Raw genomic sequence first — 13,495 nt, forward strand, 5'->3', positions numbered from 1 at the left:
TATTATACTCCTGAGTGGCGCAGTGGTCTAAGGCACTGCATCGCAGTGCTAACTGTGCCACTAGAGATCCTGGTTCGTATCCAGGCTCTGTCGCCGCCGGCCGCGACCGGGAGACTCATGGGCGGCGCACAATTGGCCCAGCGTCGTCCAGGGTAGGGGAGGGAATGGCCGGCAGGGATGTAGCTCAGTTGATAGAGCATGGTGTTTGCAACGCCAGGGTTGTGGGTTCGATTCCCACGGGGGGCCAGTATAAAAAAAAAATAAATGTATTCACTAACTAAGTCGCTCTGGATAAGAGCGTCTGCTAAATGACTAAAATGTAAATGTAAATGTAATTACAAAGGTGCATTTTTATGGTGAAAATTATCTTCCCCAAACTTGAAACTCACATAATAATAATAATAATAATAATAATAATAATAATATGCCATTTAGCAGACGCTTTTATCCAAAGCGACTTAGTCATGTGTGCATACATTTTTACGTATGGGTGGTCCCGGGGATCGAACCCACTACCCTGGCGTTACAAGCGCCATGCTCTACCAATTGAGCTACAGAGGACATGCTGCATATTTATGCCAGTTAGTCTACACCCGCTGTAAAGTGGATTAATGTGCTTAATTTTAAATAGTTATTTGGCCACTTTAGTTGTGATACAAACCTTATTAAAACATATAGGCTAGGCTACATGAGGTGTGCAACTATGATTTGAAAAAGTCACACACACAAAAAAAGGCATGCATTGTTTCTTGCCTTATGTTGGGCATCATTCACAAGTGATAATGTATAATTCACCAGTCATAGGCTAATATTGTCACCCATCAGACTATTCTTGATTTAATCTTGTCTTTACATATACTAAATAATATATGTGTGAAATTTGTTTTGATTTAGAACGGACCATTATCATGCACGTCTCGAAATAGGGGCAGGGTAAAAAATACATGCAATCCATGCACTTAAATAGCGAATGGAGGACGCTTTTCCCGTGGTTCATTTTCATGCCAGCCAGGTAGGCTATACTCCTGTTGTAAAGAGAAGCAATGTGCTTAATATTAGGAAAGTTGAGAAATAAATATAGTAGGCCTAGCCTACAGAAAGCTGATGGGTTCCTCTTTTTAAGAGGACATCACCTTGTTTTAACGCAATTGCATAGCCTATAGAAAGGTTGCGCAACATGAGCTCATGGGCTCTCATGAAGTGTTTGATTAGATTTTCGATTACATTTGCATTGATGTCAGAGTGATTAGAGGGACAATAGAGTGCTGAGTACCAGGCAGTTAGCAAGTTTGGTAGGCTACTAATGACCATCAGCAGCATCAGAGCTTGGAGCAGCCTAATTACCGTGACTAAACGGTCACGTGGAATTTGGCTGCCTTAATGACTAGTGATCCCCGGTGTGGTGGTAATACGGTCACTGTAACAGCCGTAGTCATCCATCAACATGGGAAAGGCCAGAGAACACACAAATAAAATGAGACAAAAGGTTTTTGACCATCACAAATCAGACAATGGCTATAAGTAAATAGCTACACGCCTGAAAATATCCCTCCATTATAAGGGCAATAAAAAAAAATAAAAAAATAGCTAGAGCTGTGATGAACCTACCTGGAAGAGGACGCAAGTGTACTTTGCCTGAACGCACAGTGAGACGGATGGTTCAAGTGGCAAAACAATCTCCAAGGATCACAGTTGGAGAATTGCAGAAGTTGGTTACATCTTGGGGTCACCAAGTCTCCAAAACTACAATTAGACGCCGTCTAAAAGCCAACAGATGATTTGGAAGGGTTGCCAGAAGAAAGCCTCTGCTGTCACCAAACCACAAATGTAAGCGCCTGGAGTTTGCTAAATGTCATTTGAACTTTGATTGGAACCAGGTTCTATGGTCTGATGAGACTAAAATATAGCTTTTTGGCAACAACACCAGAGGTGCGTTTGGCGTAAAAAGAGCCATGGTCATGCAGAAAATAACCTAATCCCAACTGTGAAGTATGGTGGTAGATCTGTGATGTTGTGAGGCTGTTTGTTAGGCCCTGTGAACTTTGTTAGGATACATGGCATCATGGACTCCATCAAGACCCAGGAGATTTTAGGCCAAAACCTGTCTGCCTCTGCCAGGAGGCTAAAACTGGGTCATCGTTGGAGCTTCCAGCAGGACAACGATCGAAAGCATACTGTACCTCCAAATCAACAAGAAAATGGTTCACTGACCATAGAATCAAGCTTTTGCAATGGCCATCCCAGTCCCCTGACCTAAACCCGTTGAAAACCTGTGGGGTGAGCTGAAGAGGACAGTCCACAACCGAGGACCAAGGAATCTGAAGGATCTGGAGAGTTGCTGTATGGAGGAATGGTCTCAAATCCCTTCCTATGTGTTCTCCCACCTCATCAAACATTATAATAATAATAATAATATAATATGCCATTTAGCAGACGCTTTTATCCAAAGCGACTTACAGTCATGGGTGCATACATTTTTGTGTATGGGTGGTCCCGGGGATTGAACCCACTACCTTGGCGTTACAAGCGCCGTGCTCTACCAGCTGAGCTACAGAGGACCACAGGAGACATTATAGGAGACAACTCACAGCTGTTATCTTGGCAAAGGGAGGGTGCAAAAAGAACTAAATGCAGATAATTGTGACATGCATGTTTTTGAATAAAGTAATTATTTCATGATGACGATTTTATTTTCTTTGAACAATTTTAACTCAATTAAAAGGTTAGATATGATATTTTCATTGTACAATTTTTTCACAGCCTTTTTTGTTCACATTTACCTAGGGTGCAATTAGTTCAGGAGGGCAATGTAGGTGCCGATATGACATGTATCACGATTATATATGTGTTGCGATTCTATACTGCGATTTTATTGCGATTCGATGTTCCAAACATATTGCTCACTACATATCTGCTGCAGAGAGACACGAGAGAGCCATGAGTTTGGATCAATCATGGAAATAAAGGTGCTGAAGCATGTTGGCTCACTAAAAAGAATACGGAGAACAAGCTATAGGATTAATTAAAGCACTCAGAGTTTCAGCGCAGGTACAGCAGACTAGTGCTAGCTAACGCTACCTAAAAAAATATACACTGAACAAAAGTATAAATGCAACATGTAAAGTGTTGGTCCCATGTTTCATGAGCTGAAATAAAAGATCCCATAAATGTTCCATATGCACAAAAAGCTTATTTCTCTCAAATTGTGCACAAATTTGTTTACATCCTTGTTAGTGAGTATTTCTCCTTTGCAAAGATAAACCATCCACCTGACAGGTGTGGCATATCAAGAAGCTGATTAAACAGCATGATCATTACACAGGTGCACCTTGTGCTGGGGACAATACAATCGTTGAAATTGTTGCATGTTGCGTTTATATTTTTGTTCAGTATGTATATACAGTGGGAGAAAAAAGTATTTAGTCAGCCACCAATTGTGCAAGTTCTCCCACTTAAAAAGATGAGAGAGGCCTGTAATTTTCATCATAGGTACACGTCAACTATGACAGACAAAATGAGGGAAAAAAATCCAGAAAATCACATTGTAGGATTTTTAATGAATTTATTTGCAAATTATGGTGGAAAATAAGTATTTGGTCAATAACAAAAGTTTCTCAATACTTTGTTATATAACCTTTGTTAGCAATGACACAGGTCAAACGTTTTCTGTAAGTCTTCACAAGGTTTTCACACACTGTTGCTGGTATTTTGGCCCATTCCTCCATGCAGATCTCCTCTAGAGCAGTGATGTTTTGGGGCTGTCGCTGGGCAACACGGACTTTCAACTCCCTCCAAAGATTTTCTATGGGGTTGAGATCTGGAGACTGGCTAGGCCACTGCAGGACCTTGAAATGCTTCTTACGAAGCCACTCCTTCGTTGCCCGGGCGGTGTGTTTGGGATCATTGTCATGCTGAAAGACCCAGACACGTTTCATCTTCAATGCCCTTGCTGATGGAAGGAGGTTTTCACTCAAAATCTCACGATACATGGCCCCATTCATTCTTTCCTTTACACGGATCAGTCGTCCTGGTCCCTTTGCAGAAAAACAGCCCCAAAGCATGATGTTTCCACCCCCATGCTTCACAGTAGGTATGGTGTTCTTTGGATGCAACTCCGCATTCTTTGTCTTCCAAACACGACGAGTTGAGTTTTTTCCAAAAAGTTATATTTTGGTTTCATCTGACCATATGACATTCTCCCAATCCTCGTCTGGATCATCCAAATGCACTCTAGCAAACTTCAGACGGGCCTGGACATGTACTGGCTTAAGCAGGGGGACACGTCTGGCACTGCAGGATTTGAGTCCCTGGCGGCGTAGTGTGTTACTGATGGTAGGCTTTGTTACTTTGGTCCCAGCTCTCTGCAGGTCATTCACTAGGTCCCCCCGTGTGGTTCTGGGATTTTTGCTCACCGTTCTTGTGATCATTTTGACCCCACGGGGTGAGATCTTGCGTGGAGCCCCAGATCGAGGGAGATTATCAGTGGTCTTGTATGTATTCCATTTCCTAATAATTGCTCCCACAGTTGATTTCTTCAAACCAAGCTGCTTACCTATTGCAGATTCAGTCTTCCCAGCCTGGTAAAGGTCTACAATTTTTTTTCTGGTGTCCTTTGACAGCTCTTTGGTCTTGGCCATAGTGGAGTTTGGAGTGTGACTGTTTGAGGTTGTGGACAGGTGTCTTTTATACTGATAACAAGTTCAAACAGGTGCCATTAATACAGGTAACGAGTGGAGGACAGAGGAGCCTCTTAAAGAAGAAGTTACAGGTCTGTGAGAGCCAGAAATCTTGCTTGTTTGTAGGTGACCAAATACTTATTTTCCACCATAATTTGCAAATAAATTCATTAAAAATCCTACAAAATTCTCAATTTGTCTGTCATAGTTGACGTGTACCTATGATGAAAATTACAGGCCTCTCTCATCTTTTTAAGTGGGAGAACTTGCACAATTGGTGGCTGACTAAATACTTTTTTTCCCCACTGTATTATATATTTTTTGGGGAGTCAAAGAATCAATATCTCCAATACTTCCCACGTGTGTCAAGTTGGCTGGTTGTCCTATGGCGGGTGAACCATTTTTGATACACACGGGAAACTGTTGAGCGTACAAAACCCGGCAGCATTGCAGTTCTTGACATAAACCGGTGCGCCTAGCAGAGGACCACATACCTGAATGCAAGTGAGATGGCCGTACTGAGCGGCTACATGCACTGCACTGTTTCCGTACTGGTCCACTTCGTCCAGAGAAATGGCTTGCTCTTGCATGAATTGGAGCAGCCACAGCAGAACCTTTTCCTAAAAGAGAGATCATGAACATCCAAAAGGACAAAAAAATAAAATAAAATAAAAAAGACGAAAGAAAATGGGATTCAATAGTCATACTACACAATATTAAGTGTGGATAGATATTGCGGTGACAGAAATGCTGCAGTGGTGACCATACTGCAATATACTGTATATATTTCCACACTTAAAGATGCACTACACAGAAATCGCTCCGCCATTTCCTGGTTGCTAAAATTCTGAGTTAGCTTACTAGCCTAATTTCAGTTTATATTTTACAAAACAAGCAAGTGTAGAGAATCATTACACCATCTAAACAGCTGTGAAATAACTTTTCCATAACCAAAAATATTGTATTTTCAGCTGGTGTACAAAACAGAAAGTAAGACTCAAAAACTAAACTTAAGCACAGGAAGCATTGAAATAGTGCACATAGAACAGATCTACCACTTCTTAGACTTGCTTTCAATAAGAATGACAGATCTATAACCCACATTTCTATGTGAATTGCTCGGGTCGCCCAAAAAGTTACATATTACAGAATTAATTGTGTATATATATAGCTCTTATCATGTGTAATTGTTTTGTTTTTACTGTATCTATGTTATATATACTGTATGTCTAGATTCTGTCTGTATTTTCGGTTATAGCACCAATCCACCAGGTCAAATTCCTGGTACATGTAAATGTACTTGTCGAATAAAGGTGACTGTTGCAGATTTTCCCAATGACAGGGTTATAAGATGGTGTGTGTCTCCCTCACCTGTCCATAGCGGGCTGCGTAGTGGATGAGACTGGGGTGCTCTCGGCTACAGCTCAGCTCTGCGATTGCCTCCGTCTCACTCACCATCCAGCGCACACACTCCAAATGGCCGTTCTGCACGCACACAAACACATGCAAGCACGCAAACACCCACAGGTTATTCTGTAGATCAGTTTGATGCAGACACTGTCCTGATGCTCTTTTATTGAAGACAGGGAATGAAAGAGGGTAAACGTGACTAATACAGCCAAGTATCCAAAACCCAGACTTGCACAGCCAGAGACATGGTGTCATCTTTCCCCACAGGAATATCAAGATCTTAACTAACAACCAACTCTAGTAGGCATGCGTTCCAAATAGCACCCTATTCACTATATAGTGCACTACCTTTGACCAGGGCCCATAGGGTGCCATTTAGAATGAAACCTAGACGTCTGCCTTGGTTGACATGGCAGGTGGACATGATTGGACACGGTTGATTCGCCATGTCCACAAAGTTACGTTTTCTAGAGGCCCTGACCCAACCTCTCACCCCATCACTCACCTTCACCCCGAGCCCAGCAGGTGTAAGCTGGTGGTTGTTGCGCTCGTTGAGGCAGTCCTCTCCCATGAGGGAGGTGAGGTGCTGCAGGCAGTCAGCGTGGCCCTGGGCCGCAGAGATGTGGAGCAGGTTGTTCCCCTCCTCGTCCTGGATCAGCTCCAGGTTATCAGCCGCCAGGTGAGGCTGTGGCCAGAGAACACCAGGAAAAACACTCAGTGACTTGTTGATGCAAAATGGTATTGTTCATATAGCCTACTACTATATTGTTATGGCTAGGTACAGTGAGGGAAAACGGTATTTGATCCCCTGCTGATTTTGTACGTTTGCCCACTGACAAAGACATGATCAGTCTATAATTATAATGGTAGGTTTATTTGAACAGTGAGAGACAGAATAACAACAAAAAAATCCAGAAAAACGCATGTCAATTTTTTTTTACATTTATTTGCATTTTAATGAGGGAAATAAGTATTTGACCCCCTCACAATCAGAAAGATTTCTGGCTCCCAGGTGTCTTTTATACAGGTAACGAGCTGAGATTAGGAGCACACTCTTAAAGGGAGTGCTCCTAATCAGTTTGTTACCTGTATAAAAGACACCTGTCCACAGACGCAATCAATCAGATTCCAAACTCTCCACCATGGCCAAGACCAAAGAGCTCTCCAAGGATGTCAGGGAAAAGATTGTAGACCTACACAAGGCTGGAATGGGCTACAAGACCATTGCCAAGCAGCTTGGTGAGAAGGTGACAGCAGTTGGTGTGATTATTCGCAAATGGAAGAAACACCAAAGAACTGTCAATCTCCCTCGGCCTGGGGCTCCATGCAAGATCTCACCTCGTGGAGTTGCAATGATCATGAGAACGGTGAGGAATCAGCCCAGAACTACACGGGAGGATCTTCTCAATGATCTCAAGGCAGCTGGGACCATAGTCACCAAGAAAACAATTGGTAACACACTACGCCGTGAAGGACTGAAATCCTGCAGCGCCCGCAAGGTCCCCCTGCTCACGAAAGCACATACAGTGGGGAAAAAAAGTATTTAGTCAGCCACCAATTGTGCAAGTTCTCCCACTTAAAAAGATGAGAGAGGCCTGTAATTTTCATCATAGGTACACGTCAACTATGACAGACAAATTGAGAAAAAAAAAATCCAGAAAATCCCATTGTAGGATTTTTTATGAATTTATTTGCAAATTATGGTGGAAAATAAGTATTTGGTCACCTACAAACAAGCAAGATTTCTGGCTCTCACAGACCTGTAACTTCTTCTTTAAGAGGCTCCTCTGTCCTCCACTCGTTACCTGTATTAATGGCACCTGTTTGAACTTGTTATCAGTATAAAAGACACCTGTCCACAACCTCAAACAGTCACACTCCAAACTCCACAATGGCCAAGACCAAAGAGCTGTCAAAGGACACCAGAAACAAAATTGTAGACTTGCACCAGGCTGGGAAGACTGAATCTGCAATAGGTAAGCAGCTTGGTTTGAAGAAATCAACTGTGGGAGCAATTATTAGGAAATGGAAGACATACAATACCACTGATAATCTCCCTCAATCTGGGGCTCCACGCAAGATCTCACCCCGTGGGGTCAAAATGATCACAAGAACGGTGAGCAAAAATCCCAGAACCACACGGGGGGACCTAGTGAATGACCTGCAGAGAGCTGGGACCAAAGTAACAAAGCCTACCATCAGTAACACACTACGCCGCCAGGGACTCAAATCCTGCAGTGCGAGACGTGTCCCCCTGCTTAAGCCAGTACATGTCCAGGCCCGTCTGAAGTGCATTTGGATGATCCAGAAGAGGATTGGGAGAATGTCATATGGTCAGATGAAACCAAAATATAACTTTTTGGTAAAAACTCAACTCGTCATGTTTGGAGGACAAAGAATGCTGAGTTGCATCCAAAGAACACCATACCTACTGTGAAGCATGGGGGTGGAAACATCATGCTTTTGGGCTGTTTTTCTGCAAAGGGACCAGGACGACTGATCCGTGTAAAGGAAAGAATGAATGGGGCCATGTATCGTGAGATTTTGAGTGAAAACCTCCTTCCATCAGCAAGGGCATTGAAGATGAAACGTGGCTGGGTCTTTCAGCATGACAATGATCCCAAACACACCGCCCGGGCAACGAAGGAGTGGCTTCGTAAGAAGCATTTCAAGGTCCTGGAGTGGCCTAGCCAGTCTCCAGATCTCAACCCCATAGAAAATCTTTGGAGGGAGTTGAAAGTCTGTGTTGCCCAGCGACAGCCCCAAAACATCACTGCTCTAGAGGAGATCTGCATGGAGGAATGGGCCAAAATACAAGCAACAGTGTGTGAAAACCTTGTGAAGACTTACAGAAAACGTTTGACCTGTGTCATTGCCAACAAAGGGTATATAACAAAGTATTGAGAAACTTTTGTTATTGACCAAATACTTATTTTCCACCATCATTTGCCAATAAATTCATAAAAAATCCTACAATGTGATTTTCTGGATTTTTTTTTCTCATTTTGTTTGTCATAGTTGACGTGTACCTATGATGAAAATTACAGGCCTCTCTCATCTTTTTAAGTGGGAGAACTTGCACAATTGGTGGCTGACTAAATACTTTTTTTCCCCACTGTATACAGGGCCGTCTGAAGTTTGCCAATGAACATCTGAATGATTCAGAGGATAACTGGGTGAAAGTGTTGTGGTCAGATGAGACCAAAATCAAGCTCTTTGGCATCAACTCAACTCGCCGTGTTTGGAGGAGGAGGAATGCTGCCTATGACCCCAAGAACACCATCCCCACCGTCAAACATGGAGGAGGAAACATCATGCTTTGGGGGTGTTTTTCTGCTAAGGGGAAAGGACAACTTCACTGCATCAAAGGGACGATGGACGGGGCCATGTACCGTCAAATCTTGGGTGAGAACCTCCTTCCCTCAGCCAGGGCATTGAAAATGGGTTGTGGATGGGTATTCCAACATGACAATGACCCAAAACACACGGCCAAGGCAACAAAGGAGTGGCTCAAGAAGAAGCACATTAAGGTCCTGGAGTGGCCTAGCCAGTCTCCAAACCTTAATCCCATAGAAAATCTGTGGAGGGAGCTGAAGGTTCGAGTTGCCAAACATCAGCCTCAAAACCTTAATGACTTGGAGAAGATCTGCAAAGAGCAGTGGAACAAAATCCCTCCTGAGATGTGTGCAAACCTGGTGGCCAACTACAAGAAACGTCTGACCTCTGTGATTGCCAACAAGGGTTTTGCCACCAAGTACTGAGTCATGTTTTGCAGAGGGGTTAAATACTTATTTCCCTCATTAAAATGCAAATCAATTTATAACATTTTTGACATGCGTTTTTCTGGATTTTTTTGTTGTTATTCTGTCTCTCACTGTTCAAGTAAACCTACCATTAAAATTATAGACTGATCATGTCTTTGTCAGTGGGCAAACGTACAAAATCAGCAGGGGATCAAATAATTTTTTCCCCCTCACTGTATATTTTCCCCATACTGTTGACTTACCAACAGAGAAATCTGCCCCTCTCGGATGATATTGATGATGTTCTGGGATTTCTTGGTCTCCTCATCACACTCTCCGTGCAGTCTTGTACTGCTCCAGGTCTTACTGTTGTCCTGCCTGGCCCCAGCGCAGCCCTGGAGGGGGGACATCATAGCCTGGCTGCTCCCAGGGGTGTCACCTCCGGTCTTGTGTGCCTGTGGCTCTGGGTAGGCCCTATTGGCTAAAGGTTTATCCACGTCCGAGGCAGAGGAACAGCTAAGTGAGCTTGGTGTGGAGTGGTCATAGCCCCCAGTTGGTGGCCGGTGATTGTCCGGGTCCAGAGATTTCAACTTCCTCATATCAGACCACTTGACGGGCGAAAGCACACAGTACTGGGTGACACTTGCAAGGCTCTCAGGGTGGGGAAGTGTTGAGGTCTTAACGCTCTGGCACCTGTCAGTGGCACTGCCACCGCCGCCCACCATCCTTTTGTCAGGGGGAACTCTGGGAAGAGTAGAGACATGTTGGCTGGATTTAATGTAAGGCACGTCCAGTATCTCATCCATGTCCAGGTCGTAGTGCTCCAGCTCCCCAAAAAGAGCTCCTCCGGTGCCCAGGCTCTTGGCTTTAAATCCCTGGCCTTCGCAGGCCGCAGGTGTTTTGTCTGAGGCCTCCTCTTTGCTGCTGCCTTCCCCATTGTGAGCCTGAGCCTTGCTGTCGCTCTCATTGTCAGAGGTCTCCGGTTGATGTTTGAGTGGCGAGACCCTCTTCACAGGTCGGAATTTGCTGTGGACGTCGGCGATGCCGGTTGGCTTGATTCCACCGCCACTATGTGACGACACACCACGGCTCCAGTTGATGGCTGGGGCTAAAGATAGGAACGTTTTTTGTTTTATTTAGGCTACCTATAGTGCTACAAAATAATAAGGGCTTCATTTTCATAATGTTTTACATTTGTATATATATATTTTTTACAATAATAGCCTAGACCGCCACACACACACACACACACACACACCTTGTCTTTCTTCTCCCTGACCATCGTTTCTTCTGGACAGCTCTGGAATGTTCTTCAAGGATGTCACAGAATACTTTTACAGGGAAAAGACCATCAACGTTTGTTTATAAGCGCTTATTACATTGAAATATTCATTTACCCAACTGTAGCCTAGAAAGTACTTCATATAGGGGTGGTTTCCCCAGACTCAGATTAAGACTAGTCCTGGACTAAAAAGCAAATTTACTGGAGAATCTTAAATGATTTTTTGTCCAGGATTAGCCTTAATCTGTGTCCGGGAAACTGCCCCATAGACTATATTACATCCCCTGGCATAGCCAGATGGTGTGACACCATTTCTGGTACAACAACCTGAGTTTTGGACTTCTACTCACCACTGAATCATCAGTGAAGTCAATCTCATCCAAATCCAAGTACTCAGGAGCATCCATCTTCAGTCAGCATTATTCTTGAGACCCTAGTGAGACGCAACCTGTATGATAAAGCCTGATATTAGCATTCCACATTAATTTATAGCCTAAGTAAAGACAACTTTGTGATTTATAGATCTGGACTGTGTCTTAAATAGCACCCTACTCCATATTGAGTGCACTACTTTTGACCAGGGCCCATAGTGCTCTGGTCAAAAGTAGTGTACTATACAGGAAATAGGCTGCCATTTGGGACAGACCCATTGACTATAGGTCACTTCCTGCAAATCTGTGATGACCAAGTTTCTATGACCTGGAGTGGCTGGTTGAACTGGCTTGATCCAAAAGTCACCCAACAAAGCTGATCAATGTCTATTAGCTAATTCCTTTATGTGACTCATTTGGAATGTTCAACGTAATGTGATTAGCTGTGCAGTGTTTAAGGCTGACCCCATTTAGTTGACTGGTCGATTGTTTGGTCAATAGGCTGTTGGTCGACCGAGATTTCTTTAGTCCAGCAGTCGCAATGAGAAAAAATGTTTCATGTTGCATAAGACACCCGTCTGATTCGCGCCCATCTCAGTGGACTAATCCATTGGTGAGGCTGCGGGGATGGCACAGTCCATCACTGTACGACATTTGATACTGAAATTGTATATGGTTATATTATGTCAAAATACGGGGCAACACTAATAAATTGAATATTATTTTGGATACGGTCGCTGTCTGCGGTTCTGAAACATAATATTCAGTGCGCCGTAGAATTGCCGCCTTTCCCTATGTTGCTATGTGCATAATAGTAAAGTTGACCAGCATATTGGGATTGAGAACAATGCGGTGGAGGCAGCAGCAGCAGAGACGAGGAAACAGCCCTTCCTTAGCCTAATTGTCTAAGAAAAGTGAGGAGAGAGGAAACTCCACCTTAATTAGGTCTATAATCAATAGCCTAACTGTTAAATGTGCCTGGCTTTATAAATCATCCATTTATAGACAGAAATAAGACAGATCTTGCATCTGTTGCCTGTTTGAGTGTTTGTTTAATAGCCTACTGATTCCATGAGCACCAAGCCTCACGCAACGGCAAAATGTTGGATAAAGCAATTTCACAGATTCGGCTGTTTTTAATCTGTGCTATGCTGTAATAAAGGCTTTACAATTTGTTTTCGTTAGAACAGACTGGTATTACTTATAATTGATTTTGTGTTGTTAACACTGTTGCAAACAGGCAGAAAATTATGATTGTAATCTAACAGCACCTGTTTGTCACACATAATATGGACACAGCTCTCGCTCCTACAGTGGGGGAAAAAAGTATTTAGTCAGCCACCAATTGTGCAAGTTCTCCCACTTAAAAAGATGAGAGAGGCCTGTAATTTTCATCATAGGTACACGTCAACTATGACAGACAAATTGAGGAAAAAAAATCCAGAAGATCACATTGTAGGATTTTTAATGAATTTATTTGCAAATTATGGTGGAAAATAAGTATTTGGTCACCTACAAACAAGCAAGATTTCTGGCTCTCACAGACCTGTAACTTCTTCTTTAAGAGGCTCCTCTGTCCTCCACTCGTTACCTGTATTAATGGCACCTGTTTGAACTTGTTATCAGTATAAAACACACCTGTCCACAACCTCAAACAGTCACACTCCAAACTCCACTATGGCCAAGACCAAAGAGCTGTCAAAGGACACCAGAAACAAAATTGTAGACCTGCACCAGGCTGGGAAGACTGAATCTGCAATAGGTAAGCAGCTTGGTTTGAAGAAATCAACTGTGGGAGCAATTATTAGGAAATGGAAGACATACAAGACCACTGATAATCTACCTTGATCTGGGGCTCCACGCAAGATCTCACCCCGTGGGGTCAAAATGATCACAAGAACGGTGAGCAAAAATCCCAGAACCACACGGGGGGGACCTAGTGAATGACCTGCAGAGAGCTGGGACCAAAGTAACAAAGCCTACCATCAGTAACACACTACGCCGCCAGGGACT

General features: G+C 43.3%; 1 protein-coding gene across 3 annotated transcripts in view; it reads right to left on the minus strand.

The window, feature by feature from the left end:
* Window positions 1-13,495, minus strand: part of LOC121584622 (synuclein, alpha interacting protein) — a 46,699-nt gene that overhangs the window by 21,862 nt on the left and 11,342 nt on the right. For 2 of the 3 annotated variants that reach the window (XM_041900615.2, XM_041900614.2), the window contains exons 2-7: window positions 11,462-11,559; window positions 11,088-11,160; window positions 10,093-10,937; window positions 6,592-6,771; window positions 6,048-6,161; window positions 5,171-5,296 (exon numbers count right to left, since the gene is read on the minus strand). In XM_041900615.2, coding sequence (XP_041756549.1) covers window positions 5,171-5,296; window positions 6,048-6,161; window positions 6,592-6,771; window positions 10,093-10,937; window positions 11,088-11,160; window positions 11,462-11,518 — 1,395 coding nt within the window. In that variant the 5' untranslated portion in view covers window positions 11,519-11,559. The remainder of the gene's footprint in view (window positions 1-5,170; window positions 5,297-6,047; window positions 6,162-6,591; window positions 6,772-10,092; window positions 10,938-11,087; window positions 11,161-11,461; window positions 11,560-13,495) is intronic. The other variant, XM_041900616.2, reaches the window with a different exon arrangement.

The sequence above is a fragment of the Coregonus clupeaformis genome, chromosome 16 (genome assembly GCF_020615455.1).
Source record: "Coregonus clupeaformis isolate EN_2021a chromosome 16, ASM2061545v1, whole genome shotgun sequence".
NCBI classification, from domain to species: domain Eukaryota; kingdom Metazoa; phylum Chordata; class Actinopteri; order Salmoniformes; family Salmonidae; genus Coregonus; species Coregonus clupeaformis.